Source organism: Haemaphysalis longicornis, unplaced genomic scaffold (genome assembly GCF_048455015.1).
Source record: "Haemaphysalis longicornis isolate Haplotype H1 unplaced genomic scaffold, Haemaphysalis longicornis Haplotype H1 scaffold_10, whole genome shotgun sequence".
NCBI classification, from domain to species: domain Eukaryota; kingdom Metazoa; phylum Arthropoda; class Arachnida; order Ixodida; family Ixodidae; genus Haemaphysalis; species Haemaphysalis longicornis.
The window spans coordinates 132,787,715-132,812,688 of NW_027526204.1; the positions used below are offsets into that span (position 1 = coordinate 132,787,715).

At 48.3% G+C, this 24,974-nt stretch overlaps 1 protein-coding gene across 1 annotated transcript in view; it reads left to right on the top strand.

The window, feature by feature from the left end:
* The window catches only part of LOC144159350 (protein quaking-B-like), a 240,876-nt gene that overhangs the window by 195,355 nt on the left and 20,547 nt on the right, over positions 1-24,974 (top strand). Inside the window, exons 2-4 of the mRNA XM_077690768.1 lie at positions 10,209-10,360; positions 11,706-11,822; positions 14,249-14,395. Of these exons, the coding sequence (XP_077546894.1) occupies positions 10,209-10,360; positions 11,706-11,822; positions 14,249-14,395 (416 nt within the window). The remainder of the gene's footprint in view (positions 1-10,208; positions 10,361-11,705; positions 11,823-14,248; positions 14,396-24,974) is intronic.

The window sequence follows — 24,974 nt, forward strand, 5'->3', positions numbered from 1 at the left end:
TCTGTCAGCTTCTGGCGGGGAGTCCTCCTTCAAACGTGTAGAATTAGGCGATGGTGTGAACGTCAGTTCGATGCAAAAAGAATGCTTCATGTCCTTTTTTTTTTTTTGCATCGGCGGAAAAGCTTCTGTATTACGCTTTCGACAAAACTTCTATATTGAATGCGACAGGGGAAAATTGTATGCACGGGTCTCTCTAAAATAAGGTGCACTTTTTGTAGTACTTCCGAGCCAAGCGTCACTCGTAACTCGGTCGGGCACTCTACTTTTGAGGATTTCCCATGCAAAGAAAGGTGTCGTGTACTCGGTGGGGGTTCAGTGAGGATTAGGTAATCTGAAAGGAAAGCGTGGCACTTATTTTGTTGTTGTTGTTGTTGTTTAATCAGGCAAGGAGTGAATCTCGACATCAGACGTCACACAGCGGGAACCACCTGGGATAATCAAGATTCTCGCAAGGCTACACAAAAAACGAAGCCGTTTCATTTCAGGTCCCTTTTCCGAGACACTCCTAAAATTGAGTTCGGCAGTGCAGTCTTTTTTTCTGAGAGCGACGAAGGATTACAAAATGCAACATTCGAAGTGGCTTTCTGGGCTCTTCTTTCGCGATGCCTCACTTATTTGCATTCCTGCAAAAAAAAAAAAAAAAAAAAAACTTTGAACTTCAGCTTTCAGCTTCTGAAGAATAACAAAAAAAAAAAAAACGCAGGTGCCTAACGTTTAATGGCGAAAGATGTAACGTATTCACTATTTATTCAACCATGTTCGCCATTTCTTGCGGCTGGCTTCTCTGTGAGGCAGGGTGAACATTGCATGGGCGTTCCATTCACGCCAGGTAATTCCAAAAAGAGCAAAAAAGAAAGAAATTCAAGTTTGCTCCTCTGAGCTGCTGATTCATTTTGGTGTATTTGCGATGCAGTCCATTCACTTATACACGCGGAAGAAGATATTTTATTACTTTACTTGTTTACTTTTTATATATTTATTACTTCACGTGCGCCGGCGCGGAAAAAGTGCTCCACAGAACGAGTTCGCGGTGACCCCACTTCGACCTCGCCTGTTCAATGGACACGCGAGGGTTTCTGAGATTGGAAATGTCGTTGGTTTGCGGTAAGAAAAAAATGTTACCATGCCCGGAAGGTCTTAAATACTATTCGTGGCTTGACATTTGCGTCTTTTTGAATTCTTTTCAGTCACCGATTACTTTCGTTTGCGTTGTGCGGAGACGTTGAAATCCACAGCCTCCTTGATAAGTGAAAGCAAAGAAAAAATGTGGGTGATGCTTCTTGCATAGCAATCGGTAAAACACGAAAGTGAAATGTGCCTCCACAGCAGCGTTTGAATGTTTATTGTGCATCCATATGAACTTGCACATCGCTATTTATATTTCGTCGGTATGGCACTGTTAGACCCACCGACATTAGACCCTGGATTAGACGCGCCGGAGCATTGCGTAAAGCCGACTGAAAGTCCAGGCCCTCGCAAACCCTGCGAACGAAACCGAACGGGTTGTCAGCGAATGGTTTGGTGAAGTCACGGTCTGCTTCAGAGAAAGGAGCATGATTCGCGGGTCGGCAGCAGTCTTGTGGGCGTGCTTAGCGAGCGACGTCTTGCTGGAACGCGGAGGCGGCGTTCCACAAGCTGAGCTGCGTTCTACATAGGCGGTGGGCGCATAAACACGGCAGCTTCCGCTGCTATACGTTGCCCTATCGAGGCGCCAACTATGAGCGCTAATTCGCGTCATGGTTCACTACTTTACGTCACTCAAAGCTCCCATCCAACAAATCCCATCCACAACCAACACCCCCCTCCCTCCTTCCCCTAAAGAGCGATGGGAGATTCTGCAGTCCAGCCCCGCCGCAACGACCCACGCGGCCCTAGTGGCCCGGGGCCTGGAGGTGCTGGCCGTTTATGGGCCCTGTGAATAAGGGACCACCCCGTCGGAGGCCGCCTCCACGGAGACTTCAATGGCTCAAATAAAGTTGTATCTATCTATCTATCTTTTACGTCATTAAAAAATTAAAAAATAATAAAAATAAAGAAATAAATAAATCTCTCTAAGACTGCAGCACCATCTGAATGAAGATGGTAGAAGGAAGGACATAGGGCGCGTTAGCACAGCTCTCCGGGCATGTCTTCGTGGCTCAGTTGACAGAGCGTTGTACACCTCCCGTTGCAACCAGACGGATCGTGGGATCGAATCCCAGCGGCGCCGCTCCAGTGGAACTTTTTCTGGTGATGTCAGTTCCGTGACGGATATGACGTGGGTAAGGTTTGTGTACCGCGGCATAAAACACTTTCGGGTTAAAATTACGCCCATCTTCCTTCGAGGGAACCCTGATGTGACGCGACGCATCGGGGGGTTCAATTGGCGTTTCCATTGGGTTGATTCTCTAAATCGGGTGAAACGTGTTGTGAACGCGTATGATGCATTCCATCACATGCGGGTGTTCTCATACGCGGGAAGATGGGCGTAATTTTACTTTAGCGTTTTGAGTGACGCTGGTATTGGATTGTGTCACACCACTCGCTGAAGGGACCGTCGCTTCCATCCCGTCTTCATCGGAAGAATCGAGTCAAGCACGCAGTCGTCAAGCAAAGTGACGCGAAGTCGAACGAGAGCGAGCGCTGACTGAACCGCCGCAGCGCGCTACCCGCTTTATAGTCACAGCGCCCGAAGGAGAGGAGACAGCGGAGGGGAGTCGCGCAGGAGCGGAGCGAAGCGAGCGAAGCGCGCGCACGCAGCTGTTGTTTATGATAATGAGACGGAGTGAGAGTGTTGCGCACAGCTGTCGGAGAGAAGAGCGGAGGAGAGTCGCGCATGCGCAAGTGGCGTGCGGACGCCGCCGACGCCGACGCAGGAGGGACATGCCTCAGAGCAAGAGATGCGCCGCATCTAAAAACCTTTTCGAACATCTGTGCCAACAGTCGTGTCGGGTGTCGCAGCGCTAGTTACGAAATAAGGTTCTCCTCACCTTAGTAACAGCGCTGTGGGATCTGAAACCTCTGGGAGAGGGGGAAACAACTTATCCGCACTAATTCTAAGCGACGCAGAAGTTCGGTCTCACAGCAGGAAAAAAGGTTCGTCGTTGGATAATCATAAACGAGATATAAAATTCCAGTTCCTCGCAAGCGTGCAATAAGTTTCGAAATATAGTCAAAAGAATCAGATTGTCATTCAAATTGCTGTGAAGATTTTCTGCAGCTGCAGTCGACACATGAGGTCTTTTAGGAGGTACCAGGATACTTTCCACTCGAAAGCTTGTCCTTCGAATTTGTCAGGCTGTCGCGAAGTTCTGCTCAAAATGTGCCGGCGACGCGAATTTATTAACTCAAAAACACACGGGAACTTAGGGCTTCCCAGATACAGGAGACGTACGTACAGTCTTTGTCAAAATTTTCTGGGCCTCGCAAAATGTTTCTGGGCTACAAATAATTCAAACCATAAGCTTAACGTTTAAACCAAGATATTTTATGGCAATAAAAAATAAATGTGATAATTGCCTTCTGGCAAAAAAAAAAAAAACATTTCAGCCTTACTCGAGAGGTAAACGTATACACTGAATTTTTTGCGGCCTAAGCACTTTCCGCGTGATCTAGAAAATTTTGGCAAAGACTTCACGGGTTGGCTGCCCCGAGGTGGAAAGTACGGACCTGTGCTACGAAATTCGGACGCCGAACTCGCCACTCAATGCAGCTAGAAAAACAGCGTAAGTAGACGTTCTCCAATCGCTCTTGGTGTATTGTATTCATTCCATTTTTAATTGCTTGTTAGTTAACCAGCACAGACGCACTTTGCACAGGTTTCCAGAAAGGAAACTACAGACGTCTTGCCGGTGATAAGCGCGCAAGAGGCCTATAATGCTTGGGAATTTGAACGGCCGCATGACGTCTAAGTGCATTTATCTGTTACCAGTCTTTGAGACAACTCGCAGCGCATATGCCTCTTTCCTTTTCCGCTCAGTACCTTCTCTGAACTCAATGAAGGGGAAGCGCTCTTTTCTCCGTCTCTACATTGTAATTCTCAGACAACGCCTTCTTATTCCCGCTGTGAAATGCACTGGAGCTGCCTAAGTGCGCCGCCGAGTGCACATGCTTCACATCGTCTGGAAATCACAAAAGCGTGAACTCACAACGTTTAACCACATATTGCTCCAGGGCGTGTGTTGCTGCTGTTGTCGCTCACGCTACTGTAACAAGGCATAACCACTTTCAAGTGCCTGGTCAGTGTCATGAATGCCAGTACCACTCACTTTGTGGCTGGCGACAGCCGAATCAACGGATCGTGATGCGATAACGTTTTGCTTCCCAGTCGAAAAACACAACAGAAAATACGACAGAATTATCCTGTAAGGAAATCAAACATTCTGTCGTTTGTACGACAGAAACTTCTGTCGTGCGGCAGGTATTCTCTTGTTCTACTACAGAGATTCCTGTCGCACAAGAGACCACCCTGTGGTTCCAACAGAGATCGCTTAGCTACGACAGATATTTTTGTTGCAGACAGATATTTAGTTGTTTTTCGACTGGGTTATAATTATGCGAACGAGTGGGTGAAAATACGTCTATTCTATCTTGTTGGACGTTCGCGCGGCTGTGGATTAGCAAAGTGTTTGTAGGGGGATTTCTAGGGAAAAGGAAGGTGGAAGCAAAGCGTGTACACCTAACTTGAGCACTACCAGAAATGTGGCACCTGAGCGCCTTGCTTAAAGGGACCCAGCAACTCTTTTTCAACTTTTTTTTAACAGTCTTAAATGCTTGCAGAACGTAGTCACCAACACATACAGTACTTAGATTATGGGGTCGCAAAGTACCTGATCCAAAACTTACTGCTCTATGCCCATCAGGTGACGTAGAAGCTTGCTCGAAAGATTTTTCACTCCTTCCCGGTCGAGGCGCTCTTTGGCCGCTGGAATGACGTCATTACAGCGATGTAGCGGCTATTGGCCGCTTCCTTTCTGTTGCAGCAATAAACGCATTCGATGGCCACTTTAAACAAAAAGCTACAAAAGCAAAGCAGACACGGGAGATGTATCTGCTGCGACGAGCACATTCCGCAGTGGCGCTCCGGTCTGGCGATAACTATAGCTTTCGCAGTGCTTCCACACGCGAGGGAAAGAGTGAAAGCGTTTGCCGAAAGTTTTGCAGAGTCGGTTTAAAGTCACCGCGAAGCGCAGGTAGCCTTTTTTTGTGAATGACTGCGCTTTTAGAAAGAGCTACGTGGCGCGTTAGATGACGGCCATGACAACGAAACTGCTTGTGCGGTGCCGATCCGGTCGTTCTAGACTATCCATCTCCCGCCCCTTCTTCGGGCTACACCGACAATAGTGTACCCATAATTGCGGTGTCCACGTGATTGGCGGCTGACTGTACGTGTTCGGGGCATGGCCTTGAAGCTTGGGTGTTTCAGATGTTCCCGTGGTCTCCTCTGGTAGGCGAGGGGGGGAGGTGACCTCTTTGACCTGCAGCGGATGGTTTGTCCTGTTTTACGTCAATCTCTTCGCTTCCACCCAGTTTCTGCGCATACGGACGACGCGAAAGTGTTCGACCGTCGGGCGGCTAACAGCTTCGCTGTAAAATATCTCGACCTTGTCTATCAGTGGAACCCTGTTCATACGCTTTCCACCGGACCGGGAAAACAAAACGTAAGAACCAGGAAACCGCAGCAGTGATGAAACCTTCGACAATGAACGAAAAGAGCGTAGCTTTGACTTGGTAACCAGGTATTTCTGTAACTTTGGCTTTCGAACCTTAAAAAACTTGAGATTGTAGAATTGCCACTTTTTGTGAGCGCAGAAAAACACCACGCGTGGCAATGCAATTCGTCCTTAGCGATGTCGACTCTCTTCCGAGCTGGCTGCTTGTCTCCTGCGTTTAGTACGTCACGCTTTTCCTTCAGGTAAAGCGCCACCCGTATCCGCGACGCCATCAAGGCACGACAAAGTTCGCGGTTGCAGGTTTAACGCTGTTCTCAAAGCTTGAAGCGCACGATGACGACGAGAGCGTGCACTATTCTTGCGGTGGTCATTTATGGCGAACAAGCACTTCCGGCATTCCGATGCAAAACTTCCGTTGTAAACGCAGTGATGGTGGTGATAGCATAGAGTAACATAGGGCCATCTAGTGGCTGCGAATCGCACCCGCGTGAGGCTTCATCCAGTCCGTTCCGTAGCCAAGCCTGGCCAAGGCCCGTAAAAAGTCAAAATGGCGGTCCGCGCATGTTGCCGAGGTGGCTTCGGAGCGTGCGATTGCGACGCATGATCCAGGAACGTATTCTGAGCCACGTCGTAACAGTGAGGATTTTAATACGTGGGACTCTATGTGAGCAGCGCCGGGGCTACACAAAAGAAACGTAGCAGCCGGTAAAACGCAGCACTGAGGAACGTATGAGCGGGGTTCTACTGTATACTGGGATTTTCATTTCATATCTTCCTGTCTATCGATGTCCCTAACTCCGTATCCCCCAGTCTTTAGCTGGCGCCCCGGTCACGTGAATGATATTGGGGTATAGCGCCTTATTGAATAGTAAGAACGCATAGCAAACCCAAAGCGAGGATAAAATGAAGTCGATCACAACGTAATCGGAAAGCCTAAACAAAGCTATCACCACGCCGACGCGAGACGAATTCGAAGCGAATGTTCAGTGAAACTGAAATAGACGCCAGACGAGCGCGAAGTATGAATGAATGAATGAATTAATTAATTATTTATTTCCACTTATGTACATCTATATATACAGATATTTTCGTATAAAGTTGCGGGGCCAAGGAAAACAGCTGTAGTAGACAGCTTGAATACAGCCCTTGGCGCCGTCGCGTACAAAGCAAAGACAAGGTGGTCAGCACTTCAGACAAAAAAATCAACAAAAGAAAAAAAAAAGGCCGCATTACTGCACAACCAAAAAAATGTTAATGAGTATGTAGTCAACTTCTCAGCAAACTAATAAAATCTTGTAGATTGGAATACATGGTATCCACGTTATGTTTACAACCGGTTTAGCAATGAGGGTGGAATAAAAAGTAAACGTAAACAAAACATTAAGCGATCACGGAAGAAGCAAGAAATATGTCCTTTCTCGCGCAGAAAGTTGTCTTACTTTCTGCGCAAAAAAAGGACATATTTCTTTCGACAGATGCGCTGTGCGGTAAGCAAGAAAGCCGAGGCGGATTCGACAAACACGGAAGGGGAATTATTCGGAACGACTGCTCGCCGTTTTCTTGTATTGAAGCTAGTAGTTCGAATAAAAGGATTGACTTCTCTTTTTTTCGTCAGTTATCTCGCGAAATATCCCCAAACAGAGGACGGAATAATAATGGGAGCCATTGAGAACCAATTTTAAGTCGCGAATATATATCCGGTTCCCGTTCTCTCTTCTCCAAACTATTTCCTCGCGCGGGGCCCACATAAGCAATGGGAATAGTAATATGAAGCGGGGTTTCCTGAGTCAATTTTTATGCAAGTGAATTTTAGATGAAGTTAAGAAGATTCGCTCCCGTATTTTTTAAGGTGCTGCCGTTCGGTGTTTTTCACGTGTGCATTTTTTTTAGGATACAAAACACATTTTAATGAGACCCTTGCTGCGACGCTGAGGTTCTCTTTACAACGACCCCCCCCCCCTCTCTCTCTCTCTCTCGCTGTTTTTTTTTTTTTTTTTTCAGCCGCGATTGTATTACCGAGATAGGTATAAAAGCGGCACTTGCATTTTTCTTTGTTTTTTAGGTTTGCGAAGGTTATTTGACGCTCGTTTCTATTGTCTGTTGGAATAAATTCAAATCAGATTCTTGTTTGACATAAGAGAAGTGTGGAACGCGCAGTCAGAATTCTTGTTGCAGTCCTTAGACTAACAGTGTTTTCTCCAGAGTCTTGCTCTACCAGATCACAGACGTAGCATGGAGTTATGCAGTATGGTTACCAGGCGCCTACCTTATTTATTGGGCAAACATTTCACGGCGCTTTCGCGTTGTGTATTACTAGTGTTGTTAGCTTTCCCGTTGGTGGGCCTGTTCAAAGTAATTGTTTTCAAATTATTGTCCTGTTTAGAAACTCTTGTAAGCGGCTGTTAAAAACTGATACTAGCACGCCCTCTTTCTCTCTCTTCTTAAGCCCCTCCCCCATCCCCCTCACACACATGCACATACATATACGCGCAATCGCAAAAACCTCAAAATTATCGATGGCTCCAATATCAACACAAAGCGGTCATTAACGCCTTTGCTTTTTATGTTGTTCTCCCGGAACATCTCCTAATTAAAGGGGCCATACAGACAAAACACAAGTTTGGTTCATTCGAACGATTGCTTCGTTAGAATCATTCTGACACCACTTTTACACACACTTCGTTCAAATAAGTTATATAATTAGGAAAAAAGGCAATGTCCATGCGACCCACTAGCTCATTCCCTGCAGCAGAACCTATGATGTCATATGCCCACCTGTGAGATTGGCTGTGGCCGGCAAACGCAAACGCCAATTTGGCATGGCTTATAAGCGTGCCGGACGAGCTATTTACGCTTATATGTAAAGCATATTCATTTTACAGCAGTAAGAATTGTGGGGTAAACAGTGAGGTTTACGAAAATGCACGTAAACATTGAAGTACCTATGCGCACTGCTGTTGGTACTGCGCGCACTGGGCTCGTAGCTGCACAACACTCCGTCGCTTTGGAGTTGACTTACACGACACTGGCCGATCGGCGTAGGCGACGGTGTCTTACGCGACCCTGTTTGTCTAGCATACCCCATGTTTCACGAAACGACTACTTCCTACCGTAGCAAAAACAAGCCAGGTGCAAATACGGTCAAGAACAAAGCGGCGGCGGAACGCGATCCGCGGCTCTAAGGTCCCTGGCTCAGTTTTGTAGCGCCACCTGGGAGGACTAACTGTAAGCAAGGCTGCAGAGCCTAATGACGCCTTGGAAGTTCCTTTGAATACCCGCCCTTGTGACTTCATTAAAAGCGTCCCCAAAACACACGATTTGGCGGCAGAATCAAATTTTTAGCCTAAATGGATTACTTTCTCAGTGAATACGGCATCGTTTGCCGCCGGACAAGCACTGGGGGCATTATAATTCACGAAATCTCTCGAACAAAACAAACTTGTATTTTGTCTACACGGCCGCTTTAAGCGCCCTCTCCCATGCATATTATAACACCTCACTCCCTTTCCCACTGTTTTTCCTCCCCCTGCCCTGTTACTAAAGGGTAGTGGTTGGCTCCTGATTGTTTGATAGACCAGTTTTTTTCACCGCTAGTCACTCGCGTTGGACGGCTGATTTGCAGCGAATTAACGCACAAGCATCACTGTGTGAAGTTGTGATTGTGCTCGTGCATAAAGCACACCTTTTTAATTTCACGTGGCAGCGTATGGGTAGACATAAAAGTTTACGTCGCGGGTGTATGAAGTTATGCAATAAAAGTTGGCAACGTGCCAACAATGAGGTAGGCGGCGCTACAGTCACTGCGGTACGATGTACAGACTTGGGGGATGCGCAACCCGTTTCAAAGGGGTATAGCTACAGATCCAATCCAATCCAGTCCAAAACGCTCAGCGGCGCAGCAGTCACAGCGGTGGGATGTACACACTTGTGCCCTCTTTAATTGGGCTAAAACACGCAATGACGGGAACAACTGAATAACGATGAGTGAGCAATTGGGTAAGCAATGGAGGCAGAAACGAGAGAAAATGCCCTCGCACGTATGATAGGTTCACTTCTTTGAACGATCGCCCAGGCGACGACATGAACCATCCAGCCACGGCTTGCAGAAGCCGCAAGGAGCTACACCTACGAGCATCAACGCTTGGCTGTCCAGCAGGTCCTGCGGGCGCTCGAAAGGCACGAGACAACTCACGAGTCGGCAACGGCGAGCTCACGTCCCGGCTGAGTAGTTAGCTAGCCACCGGGACTACGCCGAGGCCGGAGTCACGGCGCGTAAAAACGTTGTTCTGCCGGCTTAAACAAAGTTCATTCAATCCAATCCAATCCAATCCAATTTTCCATTCAAGTTTTCCCTTACTAAGGCGTGTCAAGTTAAACGCAATAACTTCGCTCACAGTACACCTTTTCGCGCTCAACAGACTCTCTATCCCCGCCATCAGCGCTTGCTGTGCTCTGAATAAAATTTTGTACCCTCTCTCTCATCGAATAATGTCCTACATACAGCGCTGAATGATGGTTAATTCTCTCTCTCTCTTCTTCTTCTTCTTTTCCTCGCAGAAATCCTTCGCGTGCAGAGTCAAAACGGCAGCAGCAGCAACGGCCGCTCCGCCCACGTGTGGGTTTCATCAGGACCGCTCATGGACATCCACAAGGGACGCTCCGTGCGGCTCCAGGTCCGAGTGCAGGTGCCCGTGAAGGACCACCCGAACGTGAGTGCTCTGAGCTTTGCTCATCGTGCCGCGGAAGTGATTCTCGCCGGGAAAAAAAAGAGTTGAGCACTTCCACTACTGCGAAGGTTCAAGACCAGCTAAATTTTATTGGTGGACAACTCGATTGAGTAGTGTACCATGACCTACTATATTGTCCGAATAAAGACACATACGTATAACTTCGATCCCTTCAATTATATTAAATTAATTCTCATATAGTTCTTGCTTCAGGTTAGTTTCGATAAAACATGAGTTGCTCACCTTTTTTGTAACCATGCTCCCTTCTTAAACAGCTGTGCACTGATAGCAGACGGGAATTCCGTAACATTTACAGCTTAACTCTTAACTCATTAAGACAAGCAACAGAAGCTCGTTGTAATGATAGAGGCGTCTTACGGGCCAATTTTAGTACTGTTTTCTCCAAGGTACCTACATTAGGTAGAGAGCTACGGGACATTTCGCTTTTGTTATGGGGCTAGCGCGTGCGACTCTTTGTAGACGCGACGTGATAGACGCACGCAATTTCGGTCCGAACCTACCGCAAGCCAGCTTCGCCGTAAAAAAAAAAAAATCATAAACCCTCACCGTCGTTCGCACAATAAGCCGAGCACACAACCTCTCACGTGGCGAAGCCGGCTGCGGTGCACGCCAGCGTTAATTTGACGAGGCACTGCAGCCTGGCACTGAGGTGCTCCTTCGTTCCGTTCTGTCTTTCGCGAGAGCCCGGTGTTAATGTGGGCTCGCTAATTTGCTCCCATTCACCCAAGCGCACTTCCGGGTTGCCGCTACAGCCGCCGGAAGTATTACCCGCTGTGTTTGTCACCGGGACGCCTCCGCGCCGCTCGCTGCCGTGAATGAAAGTGCTTGCGTCTTTCGAGTGCGCGAACAGCTCCCTCGTGACGAACATGTGCCCGCTGTATTTGCTCGGCAGAGCGGGCGGAGTGACGATTCAGAAGCGTTGGTATATTTTGACGCTATTTTAAGGCGAAATGTTTCTTAGCTTGACCGGTGGCGTTCTGTGAAAACGCTAATGCATTTCCCATTAGACCGGTTAGTCGACCTAGAAGCTCTGGCAAGGTCTCTGGACAACCACGCGTGGACACCCACGAAGACGAAGGAAAGAAAGCGATGACGCAAACACTATATAGCTATAAAAAGAAGTCCGAAAATTGCCGCCAGTAGCAGTCGTAATACTTTTTCCTTCAAAGCACGTAAGGAGACTCAAATGATGCGATTTAAGTTTCGCGTTTTCGGACTATTTCGGACCTTTGCGACCATACATAGCTAACTTACATCTTGCAAGCCTCTCTCTTACTCTCTCTCTCTCTCCACGCCCGCACACCAGTTCAACTTCGTTGGCAAGCTTCTCGGTCCCAAGGGCAACTCCTTGAAGCGGCTTCAGGAGGAGACGCAGACGAAGATGGCCATCCTGGGCAGAGGATCGATGCGCGACAAGGCAAAGGTGAGCGCGTCCTCCTCCAGGGTGTCCTTCTCTTCCGGTGCTCTCAAATGTGAACAAACAGTCCTTGATCAAACGCACTATGTTGCGGAACGTGTTTAAGAAAATCCCACTCGTGGACGAAGCAAAATTAATTTGTAATTGCGGCAGTACAAACAGCAGCTGTAAAATGAACAAGTACAGTTTTGTGAAAAGTTTCTTAACCGCCGCGCTGGCAAGGTTGCACTGAAAAGTGATGTAACTTAACATGTTGTTTTAAAGTGTTTGTTTCTTAAAATTGTCACAAAGTTTGTTTGTAGTATCGGCGGTTGCATGAGCAAATAGGAACAAAGTTTGTCTATTCAAGTGGGGCTCACGTTTTGTGCTTCCGTACAGTTTTAGGTTTGTTGCGTCGAACTCCTTTCGGCGTGTTCGGAACCGCATGACTGAGGAAGTTCTTTTTACAGCGGACTATTCCGCCACCTCATCCGGGCTTGACCCGTGGGGAAGCAGGGATATATCGACAACTACAGACAGGGTCGTTACTCACCCTGGTGCTGATGAAGCACATTTGCCCGAGTGTTTATGTAAGTATCTACGTTGTGTGTGCCGAAAGGACAGAGCCACTGCGGCTCACATCCTTTGGGACTGCGCCAAGAACACGCACAAAGCTACAACGATGACAACGATCCCGCCGCGGCTCGAGGCCGCAACGCGTTGCTACAGTCAAGAGGTTTAAGCCCAGGCCGTCCAGCAGATCTCGGCGGCCCTCGAAAGGCAACGACCGAGCGAAACCGAACGAGGCTGTCACCCAAAAACAGGGGCAGGCGCAGTCGACCAAAGGGAGTAGGGAGGCCGCGGCCGGAGTAGAGGTGCCAACGGCCGGGAAGGCGCCATGGCCGCGTCACGATGACGCCACCCATACATGGGACAACTAATCGTTCTGCAGGCATCCTTAATAAAGTTGCTTCGCTCGCTCGCGCAGCGGAGCTGTTTAAGCTTCACCTCGGGTCGTGCCGAAGGTTAACAGAAAACGTAAGAGGGGGAAAATTCCAGGACAAGAGGTGCGAGGGAAATTGGCCCGGAGGCAAGGAGCCCACAAGGAGGTGTTGGGAATGCACGCCTCGAGAGATAAAAAAACGCTTCCCGTGGTAGGAATCGAGCCTAAGTCCATCGTGTTATGGAACCGGCGTCTACCCGATTGCGCTACCATCGCATTGGGGGCGCTCAGCATTTTCTTGGGGTTCCTAGAGCGGGCGATGGCTTCAGACTGGCTTATGTAAAGTGAACATTGGCAGTTTGGCAGTTCTGGACTTCAGCAGAGTGGATTGTGGACTTTCATTTAACTCACTTTGCATAGAGAAGGCTTCGCTTTGTAACCATCTTTCTCTTAAAACAGGGGAAGACCTAAGAAAAACCAAGATAAAGCCAGTGAAGCGGACAAAAACAGATTAGCTGTGTAGTGAAATACTGCGTATCTTCAACTGCGTCATGCCCTTCTGTCTAAAGTTGGCTTTTCCTCAGTTAGGATCTCCTTGCAGTGAGCATCCTTTACAATATATTGCGTGTCGATCTGCGCGTAGAATATTCCTGGTGAAAACGGCGCATAAAAGACTGAGACAGAGAAGGAAAAACACAAACACGGCGCTGTTTTCCCTCCTCTGTCTTCGTATTGTGTGCGCTGTCTTCACCATGAACATTCACCAACTTGCCCAGTTCGCTGCCAGCGTAGAATATGTTGCGTGCAGATAAATTTCGCGCGCTGTGCAACATCAATGCAGCCTGGTAAAATATAGAGCCAGTGTGTGATACAGAAGCTGAACGCAGCGAAAGGGGAGATGACGATGACTTTGGTAATGCGCATGTTTGTTTTCTTGCTAGCAGCTAACAACCTGTTCATTGTGTTAATTCCATCACATTATCCCTGCGCGCATTCCCTAACTATTTGCCGATTGCAGCAGCTTTTCAGCGATTCTTCATTAAATTCAACAGAAATGCTCAAAATAACGTTAGCAGCAATGCAGCCATGTGTGCCGAAAAAAAAAAAAACTACTCGCGTCTTTAAAGGGTAAGTGGTTGAGTAGGTGTAGTGTCACTAAACTTAGTGGCTCTGAGTAGGAGGTATGTAAAATATGAGGATATCATCATCCTGTTTCTTACCTTCTTCCTTTCACTCAGATCCTTCTGCACCACAATGAATGTTAGCACACGCAAATGAAGCGACAAGTGAATGGTGAAACACATCACTATGCAGTTTCTCTCCCTCTCTCTCTCAACTTACCTTGCCTGTGGAGGAGGATTCCGCTGCCAATGCGCGACTGTTCTATCCACAATTTAAGCAAATTCTGCTGAGACTGCGTACGCGTACGAATGATACGGCACGAGAGCTGCGCTCCCGCGTTGCAAGGGTGTGCCGCAGGGTCTCATGCTGTACCCGCTGCTTTTACCAGGAGGAGGACCTACGGCAGCTGAAGGACCCTAAGTACTGGCACCTGCACGAGGAGCTGCACGTGGAGGTGAACGCGTTCGCGCCCCCCGCCGAGGCCTACGGCCGAATGGCGCACGCTCTTGCCCAGCTCAAACCTTTCCTCGTTCCCGTGAGTATCACTGTATTATCGCGTCTTACAGATAGTTAACCTTGCATTTCCATAGTTGTCGCAGTGCTCTAACAAAGTCCCACAGAAAAGTCTGGTTGGCAGTGTTAAGAAAAATATTCACATGAGGACGCCTTTCGTGTGAAAGACGATGGTGACTCGCCATGACAACGGACACATTTACCTCTCAGTCGGTTAGGATTCAAGATTTAGCGTATCAAAACAGCACTGTGCAACCTCTCCCTGCTCCGCACGCCGTGACCTCGGGCGGGAACTACGGCACGTTGCTTTAACCATTCTGTCACCATGGCGGGTCTAACTTGACGGTAGTGCGCACTTCGCGCTAAATCCTGCAGTGGCCCAACATTACTAGTTGCGCGCTTGCTGAATCTTCACAAGCGACAGAAGTGGTAGCCAGGCGCTTATCAATACTAAATTCTGTGTAGAAACGCTAAAAAAAATAGGCAAATGCTGATCCAGGTACATTTCGTTGAAGAAAAAAAAAAGCGCCGTCGGCATCAGTACGTCTAGTAACAACTTGGAGCTTCGCGGCATACTGTACTTCAGGTGGTTTAACGCCGCTACCATATTTTCTTTCTTGTCCTCTATTCTTCTTTCGGTGAATGCTGGTCTTTAATTAATTCAGTTCATATACACTAGACCCTCGCTATGAAGAACTCGCTTTATTCGAGTTATCACATGCGCACTTCGGCGTAATTCAGTAATAGCAATAGCTACTTACAAAGCATCGTGTAGAATTTCAGATGCTGTTTGCAGCTGCATGATTGTTGTGGTGGACTAATACTGAACTGGTATACACTTAGACGCCCAAACCTATGCTGTCTTCTTCAAATTTTGTATAATTTTGTACGCGTAAATCTTGTTTGTTTGTGTTATGTTGAAGGTTGTATTATTTTGCCCTTCCTTCAATAATCCCTCATGGGATTGGCTGTATAAATAAATAAATAAATAAATAAATAAATAAATAAATAAATAAATAAATAAATAAATAAATAAATAAATAAATAAATAAATAAATAAATAAATAAATAAATAAATAAATAAATAAATAAATAAATAAATAAATAAATAAATAAATAAATAAATAAATAAATAAATAAATAAATAAATAAATAAATAAATAAATAAATAAATAAATAAATATGTTTGTCCAGTTTCCCACCTTCTCAACTAAAGTGCGGGGATAGGAAGTTATCACCGCTTTAAACAAAGTACCACTTATAACGAAGTCAGCTGTCTGTACCGATCTCTTCGTCATAACGACGGTTTACTGCATATTCTACTTCCTTTGCTTCCAAAGATGAAGATTTTAATCTCTTGGAAGCATGTGTTTAGAGGGGAAGGAACCGCGTTATTTTTATTTCCTGCAACTTCTGCCTTCACGGTTCAACACGTGTGTTCTCAAACCACAAGTAAAAGTTAACATCTGCGCAGCACAATCAATCTCTTTTCCGCAGAAATTCTAGAAACGTAACTTGACGCAGACACTAACAGATGGCGAGTCTCGTGGATCTATCGAATTGCGCACATAGTGTGTGGAGAGAAAGGGGGGTGTTCGCCGTACCTTCAGAGTTCCGAGATTTGATGCATTGTGATCGATACACATGCCGTCGCAGCGTCGCATGCAAACAATTTCTATCGTGCGTTCCAGCGTCGAAACTTCCTCCCTCCGCCTCTGCTTTGCCGTGTTTCTATCTTCGTTGCCTTTGTTTCTTGCTTTTGACATTATATGGATGCGTGCCCGTCGCCTAGAGATTAAAGAAAAAAGAACACAGCCTGCACAGCATCAATTTTCTCGACGCCTATCGATCAATCGCTGGTGTTACGTGATGTTACTTACCTATCGCCTGCGCCCTTTAGCCTGCAGGATTTATCGAATATTCTCGACGGGGAAGAGTACGTCCACGCGTCTTGCAGGTCGAATCGAAAAGAATAAAATGGCTCCAGGCCAGCTATTGATATATTGTTATAAAAGGCCAGCCCTCCTTTTGAGAAGCTAAATCGGACAGATGCTGCTGAAACGTTAAAATGATTATATATATATATATATATATATAAAACGCACGCCCAGAGTGGGGACCGAACCCACGCCTTTCGATTAGATCTCGAATGCCATACCAATTCGGCTATCTGGGCGACTGTGTTCTCCTTCACTTTCTGGGGTATTTATAGTTACTACAACTGTATCTGACACAGTTGTAGATCTAGTTCTAGTAGTTCTTTCTTTCTTTCTACGTAAATTCATAATAAAAAAAATATAACTTCACTAACGGTCAAAAAATAGTGGAAAGTGTGATAGGTCATTTTATCGTCCTTGAAACCGATACAGATTTGTGAAAGAAAGCAAGAAATAAAGAAACAAGGGGAGAAAAACATGACCGCCGTTGACACGGCGGGCATGTTTTTCTCCACTTTCTTACTTTCAGTGAATATATATATATATATATATATATATATATATATATATATATATATATATATATATATATATATATATATATATATATATATATATATGTGAGGCCGCGTGTTAAGCAGGCGGGTGTGAGGCTCGCGGAGGAGGATCAACGACAAGTGATGCCGTGGGCTCAGCACAAGTAAGAAACATATATTCTGGGAAGGACACACAAACACCCGAAGAAACAACACTAGGGAACTAACGGCAACAACAGAGAACAACACGCGGGCGACGCGGCGGAATGGCTAACACCAGTCCAAACCAAAGTTCGTGCGAAACGGAAAACGAGGGGACACGCTCACGTTCCCGTCTGCTCGACGCTGGGCGGGATTATGTCGATGGCATGTGTGGAACGTCGGGGGACCGTCGCCTGTTGAATCGCAGTGGTCGTCGGTCGGAACGCCGATGCTTGCGCTCGTGCCTGGCCTCTCTAGGCCTCGGCCCGAACCTCGGCCCGGATCACGCTTCGGAACCTCGCCAGCGGGAACAGGCAGCTCTCGTCGCGGCAGAGTAGTCCCGGAACAGCCCCCGAGACGGTTCTCCGAGCCCGGTGCACGAACGCTCCTGGCCTGCCTCGAACCGCCTCCCGAGAAGTACTGGCGCTGTCTCGCCCCTGGTTACCGCCGGCACACTCCCCTCTCGTGCTCTTCCCTCCGCGTGGACCCGCTAGTCGTCGTCTTCTTTTCGACGGCCCCCGTCGTTTCCTGGCGCACTCTCGTGGCCCGGGGATGGCAATCATCACACTCACCCCCCTTCCCGAGAGGTTTGTTTAGGAGAACAAAACTCGGCACAGAATGTCACAGAATGTCACTCGGCACAGAAAGTCTGAAACAGTCGCTAACACCAGAAAATGGAATCCAACACGAGAAAGGAAAAAAAAAAAAAACTCACTCCACTCAGATACGGCTCAAGTAGTCTGCACCTACATTTTCACTGCCTTTCACGTACTCTACTATAAAGTCGTACTCCATCATTGTGAGGCTCCAGCGAAGTACGCGGCTGTTAATGTGCCTGGCGGAGTGTATGTAAGCTAAAGGCTGGTGGTCACTCTGTAGGATGAACTGCTTCCCATATAGGTATATGTGGAACTTCTTAATCGCCCAGACTAACGCCAATGCCTCTCTCTCCACAGTGGAGTAGGATGCTTCTCGAGGTAAGAGACGACGGCTCGCGTAGGCCACTGGATGAAGAACCTCTGCATGCTGTTGCATGAGGACTGCGCCAATGCTTGTGGACGACGCATCCGTGCGGAGTACGAAAAGCTTGGAGAAGTCCGGCGCTTTCAGAATAGGTTCGGTTGACAACAGTTCCTTAAGAGTTTCAAACGCTGTTTGTTCCTTGTCACCCCAAATGAGCCTGTTGGGTGCCCGCTTGCGAGTCAGCTCCGTCAAGGGGTGACATACTTGAGCGTAGTTTGGCACGAACTGCCGGTAATAGCCCGTGAGGCCGAGGAAAGACCGCACCTGTCGCTTTGTCGTCGGTCGTGTGGCGTCGTGAACCTTTTGGAGCGTTTCTGCTTGCGGCCGTAGGAGGCCATGGCCAACGATGTGTCCCAGGAATTTTACTGAGGAGAAGCCGACTTCGCTTTTCTTAGGTCGAATCGTAAGTCCCGCCTTCTGCACCATCCTGAGGAATGTCTCGAGCGCTTCTAGGTGTTCCTCCCAAGTCTCGGTAGCGATGAGAACGTCATCGAAGTAATGGTAGATATGTGGAAGACCACCAACCACCTTACGCATAAGGCGTGTAAAAACCGCTGGGGCGGTCTTGATGCCGAATGGCATAAACCGAAACTGGTATAGCCCCGATGCAGAGGCGAAGGCAGTGAATGGCTTCGATTCCTCATCCATAGGCACTTGCCAATAGCCCTTAGTCAAGTCAAATTTTGAAAAGAACCGACTCTTTCCCAACTTTGCAAACATCACGTCAACCCTAGGTATGGGCTCATTGTCGGCGACAAGGACAAGGTTGAGTTGTCTGAAGTCAATGCAGAGCCTTATCGTTCCATCTTTTTTGTCTACTGGCAAGATGGGAAACTGGTACGGCGACTCTGAAGGCTCGATAATACCCATTCGCAGCATTTCCTGCACCTCCTTTTCCACGGGCTCTTGCATGGCAAATGGAATCGGGTACTGCCGCACTTGAACAGGTTGGTCTGTTGTAAGGCGCAGCTTGCAGTGAACCAGGTCTGTCTTCCCAGGGAGGTCTGAGAAGATTTTCTGGTAAGATGATAGAAGCGTACATGCCTGCGCGTGTTGTTCAGGAGTCATAGCCGCCGAAACGTCCACATCTTTGTAGGTCTCTTTTTGTCTTAGAGGGACACACGGTACGTCACCTCCTTCATTTTCGTCGGATCTAAGGGCGACGGAAACATGTTGTGGATCTGGCTTAGACGGTTTTCGCTCTTCGTATCTCTTCAACATGTTGATGTGGAAAAGGCTCGTCCGGGTTCCAAGATCAATCACATAATCGACTTCGTTGCGCCTTTCCAAAACATTGAATGGACCTTTCCATGTGAGGATTAACTTATTATTGTCGGACGGGAGCAGAAGCAAAACTTTGTCACCAACGGCGAGGTAACGTGTCTTCGCTTTTCGGTTGTAATACTTTTTCTGCGCCAACTTGGCCTTCCGGAGCTCTTCGTGCGCCAGTCGGCAAGTGTCTTCCAGGCGCTGGCGAAGCTCGACGACGTATGCATACGACGTTTTGACCTCAGGATTTACATTCTCTCCTGTCCAAAGTTCCTTCAGTATAGCCATCGGTCCTCGGACATGTCTGCCGTACAGGAGATCGAACGGTGCAAAACCCAAGCTAGATTGGGGCACCTCGCGGTATGCAAACAGCAGTGGTGCCAAGTAGCGGTCCCAGTTTTTAGGAGTTTCTTGGCACATCCGCCTTATCATTTGCTTTAGCGTGCCGTTAAATCGTTCAACCAACCCGTTAGCCATTGGGTGGTACGGTGTCGTGGGCAGCTGTGCAACTGAAAGCAGACGGCTGAGCTCCTTCATAAGTCCAGATGTGAAGGACTTGCCCCGATCGCTGACGATCTCTCGAGGAAATCCCACTCGAGCAAACATTTCTGGGAGAGCTTCAGCGATCCTCTCGGTATCAATGCTTGGTAACGCCACGGCATCGGGGTAGCGGGTCGCGAAGTCCACCATCGTTAGCACATACCGGTTGCCGTTCTCTGTGGTGGGGGAGAGCGGCCCCACTATGTCGATGGCAACCCGCTGGAACGGTGTCTCGATCACAGGCATGTTTCCTAGTGGCACGCGGCCTACTAGATGTTTAGGTACAGTCCGCTGACAAATGTCGCAGGATTTCACAAATCTTGTTATGTCACCCTGCATGCCAGGCCAGTAGAATTCCTCACGCACGCGGTCCAGAGTTCGTTTAACTCCCTGGTGTCCAGCCAGGATTCCCTCGTGAGCCATTGTCAAAACAATGTCTCGAAGCTCGATTGGGACAACGAGCTGCTCTATTTCCTGTCTCGAGGGTAAACGGTACCGCCGGTATAGAACGCCATTTACCATTTCAAACTGGATAGCAGCCGAGTTCACCATTATCTTTTTCCCGACCTCACCGAAAAACTTTTGCAGCGTAGGATCATGTTGTTGCATTTGTCTTAATTCAGCAACGCTGATCGTAGAAGGGCTAACAGTAACCGCCGGTAGCCGCGGCGTTTTTCTCAACGCCTCGCGTCTTGCTGCACCCACGCGTGTTTCGGGCTTTGACTCCGCGTTCGTTGGTGGGCACGGCGGTTCGTTCCGGCTACACTGGACTTCTGGAACGACTGTTGGAACGCTTCCTGTTCCGTTCGCTGGGCCAATACTCGTCGGAAGAGATTCCGACTCCTGGGACTCCACCCATCTGTTTTCCGAGTAGCGGGTCGGCATGGATGCATCACGAGCGCCCTCGATGTTCCCTATGATAACGTCATAGAGAGGGTCCTCCATACAGGTGGCTAGTACTCGACCAGAGAAAAATGGAGACACGATCTCCACTTCCGCTTCCGGTAAAACGAGGCGGGTTCGGTCCAACAGATAGACAGTGCTGGTATTCCCCGTGAGCTTGGTATCGCGAACCAAGGACCGCTTCACGATTACGGAATTACAGCCCGTGTCGCGTAACAGTGTCACAGGTTGCCCTTCAAGTAATCCTTCGGCGGTCGGCATTTGCTCCCGGTTAACTCTCGGTTTCCTGTGTTTTGGATTCTGTTTCCCCTGCCTTGACAGTTCCGGCCAGGATGCGTGTCCAGTCAAGGAACAGGAAACTTGGCCCGTGTTTCCTGGTTGGTTGGGGCAAAGGTCAGATCGGTGTCCGTGTTTTCGGCACCGTCCGCAAAAGAGCGCCTTCTGGCTGGGCTGACTGGAACCCCTCGATTTACTCCAGCAGTCTGATGGCCGGTGCCCTAACTTATTGCATAAAAAGCAATGTGGCTTGGTCGTCTTGTGATCCTGATGATCAGGAGCGCGAGGGAGTCCAGGGGGCTTGCTGCCCTCTTTCGTTTCCTCTCGGCCTTTACCCAAGTTGATTAAGCCCTGGGCTTCGACGTATTGGTCAGCTGCTTCGACGAGCTGATCTAGGTTTTTGTAACCCCTCTCTTTGAGAAAAATGGCCAGCTTATTGTGGCACCTGTCGAGAAATTGCTCGGCCACCATTTTATCTCGGAGCGCGGCGTACGTCTGCTCCGTTTTGGCCAGCTCCTGCCAATTGTCAAAGTAGCCGCGTAGGCGGCCCACAAATTGACGGCCTGTCTCCGAGTTCTGCGGCTTGGACTCCCTAAATTTGCTCCTGTAGCCCTCCTCGGTGTACCTGAACCTCTGGAGCAGGGTCTTCTTTAATTTAGGGTAATCCATGGCATCGTCGGACGACATGCGACCAACAGCACTGAGAGCTTCGCCAGTCAAGCACAAGTGTAGGGATAGCGCCCACTTGTCTGAGGGCCACCCTTGACTGGTTGCCACCCTCTCGAAACGTTGGATGTAGGCGTCAAGCTCATCCCGGTCCTCGTTGAAGGCAGGAATGAACTTGTGCGGGCTGTGGACGCCTTGTGCTGCATTAGACGCGGGGTCACCTCCTACCTCGTTAGAACTCTGCGACCCTTCCTGAAGCCGCAGCTTAAGTTCTACCAGGGCGCGTTCCGCCTCAATGCGAGCTCTGGTCTCGGACTCTCTGTTCTGGGCTAGTATTGCCGCTTCTTTAGCCGCCTCGCGTTCAGTTGCGCGCCGGTCCCTTTCTTTTGTGCGTTCCTCGTCAATAAACTCTTTTAGAGCTGGTCCGGACAGTCCTAGCTCCTTCCCAATGGACATCAGCTTTTCGAGTTCCATTCTCGCTTGCCGCACCCGCTTGCCTGCTTAGTCTCAAGATGGAATTAGAGCACGCGGTCCTGTCGCGGACGCCAGAAATTGTGAGGCCGCGTGTTAAGCAGGCGGGTGTGAGGCTCGCGGAGGAGGATCAACGACAAGTGATGCCGTGGGCTCAGCACAAGTAAGAAACATATATTCTGGGAAGGACACACAAACACCCGAAGAAACAACACTAGGGAACTAACGGCAACAACAGAGAACAACACGCGGGCGACGCGGCGGAATGGCTAACACCAGTCCAAACCAAAGTTCGTGCGAAACGGAAAACGAGGGGACACGCTCACGTTCCCGTCTGCTCGACGCTGGGCGGGATTATGTCGATGGCATGTGTGGAACGTCGGGGGACCGTCGCCTGTTGAATCGCAGTGGTCGTCGGTCGGAACGCCGATGCTTGCGCTCGTGCCTGGCCTCTCTAGGCCTCGGCCCGAACCTCGGCCCGGATCACGCTTCGGAACCTCGCCAGCGGGAACAGGCAGCTCTCGTCGCGGCAGAGTAGTCCCGGAACAGCCCCCGAGACGGTTCTCCGAGCCCGGTGCACGAACGCTCCTGGCCTGCCTCGAACCGCCTCCCGAGAAGTACTGGCGCTGTCTCGCCCCTGGTTACCGCCGGCACACTCCCCTCTCGTGCTCTTCCCTCCGCGTGGACCCGCTAGTCGTCGTCTTCTTTTCGACGGCCCCCGTCGTTTCCTGGCGCACTCTCGTGGCCCGGGGATGGCAATCATCACAATATATATATATATATATATATATATATATATATATATATATATATATATATATATATATATATATATATATATATATATACGAATCATAGTGGGACATGAGGGGGTCGTTGAATGAATAGAGAAATAAAGGCCAGCAGTCAAGAACGCCAAGGAAGTTTTTCAACGACATCTGGTGGCAAAACGGGCAGGACTGTCAGGGAGCTGTGTAGTGAAAAGACTTTTTGGAAGCTCTAATTTGACCTTGTGCTCGGATCCGGCCAGTTTCGCTTATTAAAATTGATGGGTAAGGGTCCTATGGAAACGGGCGTTCAAGAGAAAAAACGCAGCTTTCCTAGCTCTCTTTTTTTGAAGACAACATCTTTTCTGCGCCCCCGTTCATGCGTGTTCAAGTGAACTCGCTCCGTCTAATACCGCTGTCGTCTGATTTAATTTAGTGCGCATTAATTTCGGCTAGTGAGCTCCACTCTTTCGGGTGACTGCTTCCCCGTCGTGCGCAGCTGCGTGGCGGTGAAAGCTGCCAGTTAGAAAAGGCGCATGCAATACGGCCAATGTCACATAAGTTTGAAAATTTGGCTTTTTTTTTTTTTTCGAGAACGTGTCCAGAACATTCCATTTTCGTTTCGTACTCGGTGATGGGTGAAAAAAGGAACGTTAGCTAGCGAGACGAAAATGAACGCAATGAAAACAGTCGAGCTGCAGCATTTGCCGTGACTGCGGCTGCGAGAAAGCGCAGCGCAGTGCTATTTCGCCAGCCCCATCGCGTTTTCGCTTGTGCCCTACCACCTGCCCCTAATGCTCGCCAGATGGATTCAATCAGTCGAGGTTGCCTTGTCACGATTAGTCATTCACAAATGGGTACCCACCAATCCGATAAGGCACCTACTTTCGTTGTAGCGCTGTAGCCACCCTACCCAATCTTGTCCTTTTAATGGGACCCTGCAACACTTTTAAAGACGATAGTCTTTCTTGGGCTACTTAAACCCAGAAATTTTGGTCTGTCTGTATGTCTGTGTGTCTGTATGTCTGTCCGTCTGTCTGTCTGTGACTCGATTCAGCCACCCGGCCAAAGCAAAACAATGCCTGCGCAATAGTCTTATATAGTCACAGCTAAATCTACCCGCCTTGGTCCGGTGTAATGTTCATACTTGTCAACATTGTTGAAGAAGAACAAGACATTACGCAAATATGAGACAACAAATCAATACAGAAGTGATATTTGCAGTGTTCCTTTATAAAAATTCAAACATGCTTGACTTTTGCGAATTTAAATACTTCATCAACTGCAGAAAAAGAATTCACTCCGCCGTCGCCTGCTGTCGCCAGCGCCACTATAGCTTCTGGCGCCATTTTAAGAAATCAACCGGCAACAGTTACGCAAGGTTCCACTAGATAGTTTCCACGTTCTGCTTGCAACGCACGTGGAGTAGGGAAACGCGGTTCTATAAACGTTGAAGTAGGGTGCCTCGATTAACGCGCGTCTTCGCCGTACGGCAGCGTTCGCATCGAGACACCCGGTTTGGAGCAGTGGAACGCGGGAAATTTAAAATGATTTAAGCAAACCTTTGGTTTCTTTACCTTGGGAGGAGCGCGACGAAAGAGGAACAACATGAGAGGTGAGCGATAAAGCGAAGGGAGGCATTTACTTGGCAAAAGTCGATAAAGACTATCGTCTTTTGACGACATTTGCAACGAAAGGAGCAGATACGCGGCCAATTTTACGACTTTATTTTGAAATCTTAAATGCTTGCAGAATGTAGTCACCCAACACACCCAGTACGTAGATTAGGGGGTCGCAAAGTACGTCAGCCAAAAATTACTACTCTATGCCGGGCCCACCAGATAACCTTGAAACTCGCTCAGAAGATTTTTCTCTCTTTCCCGGTCTTGACGTTCTTCGACGGCTCGAATTACGCCACTAAGGCCATGCAGCGTCTGTTGGCCTTTTTTCTTCAGTTGCAGCAATTAACGCTTTTCGATAGCAACTTCAAAAAAATCCACACAAACAAAACA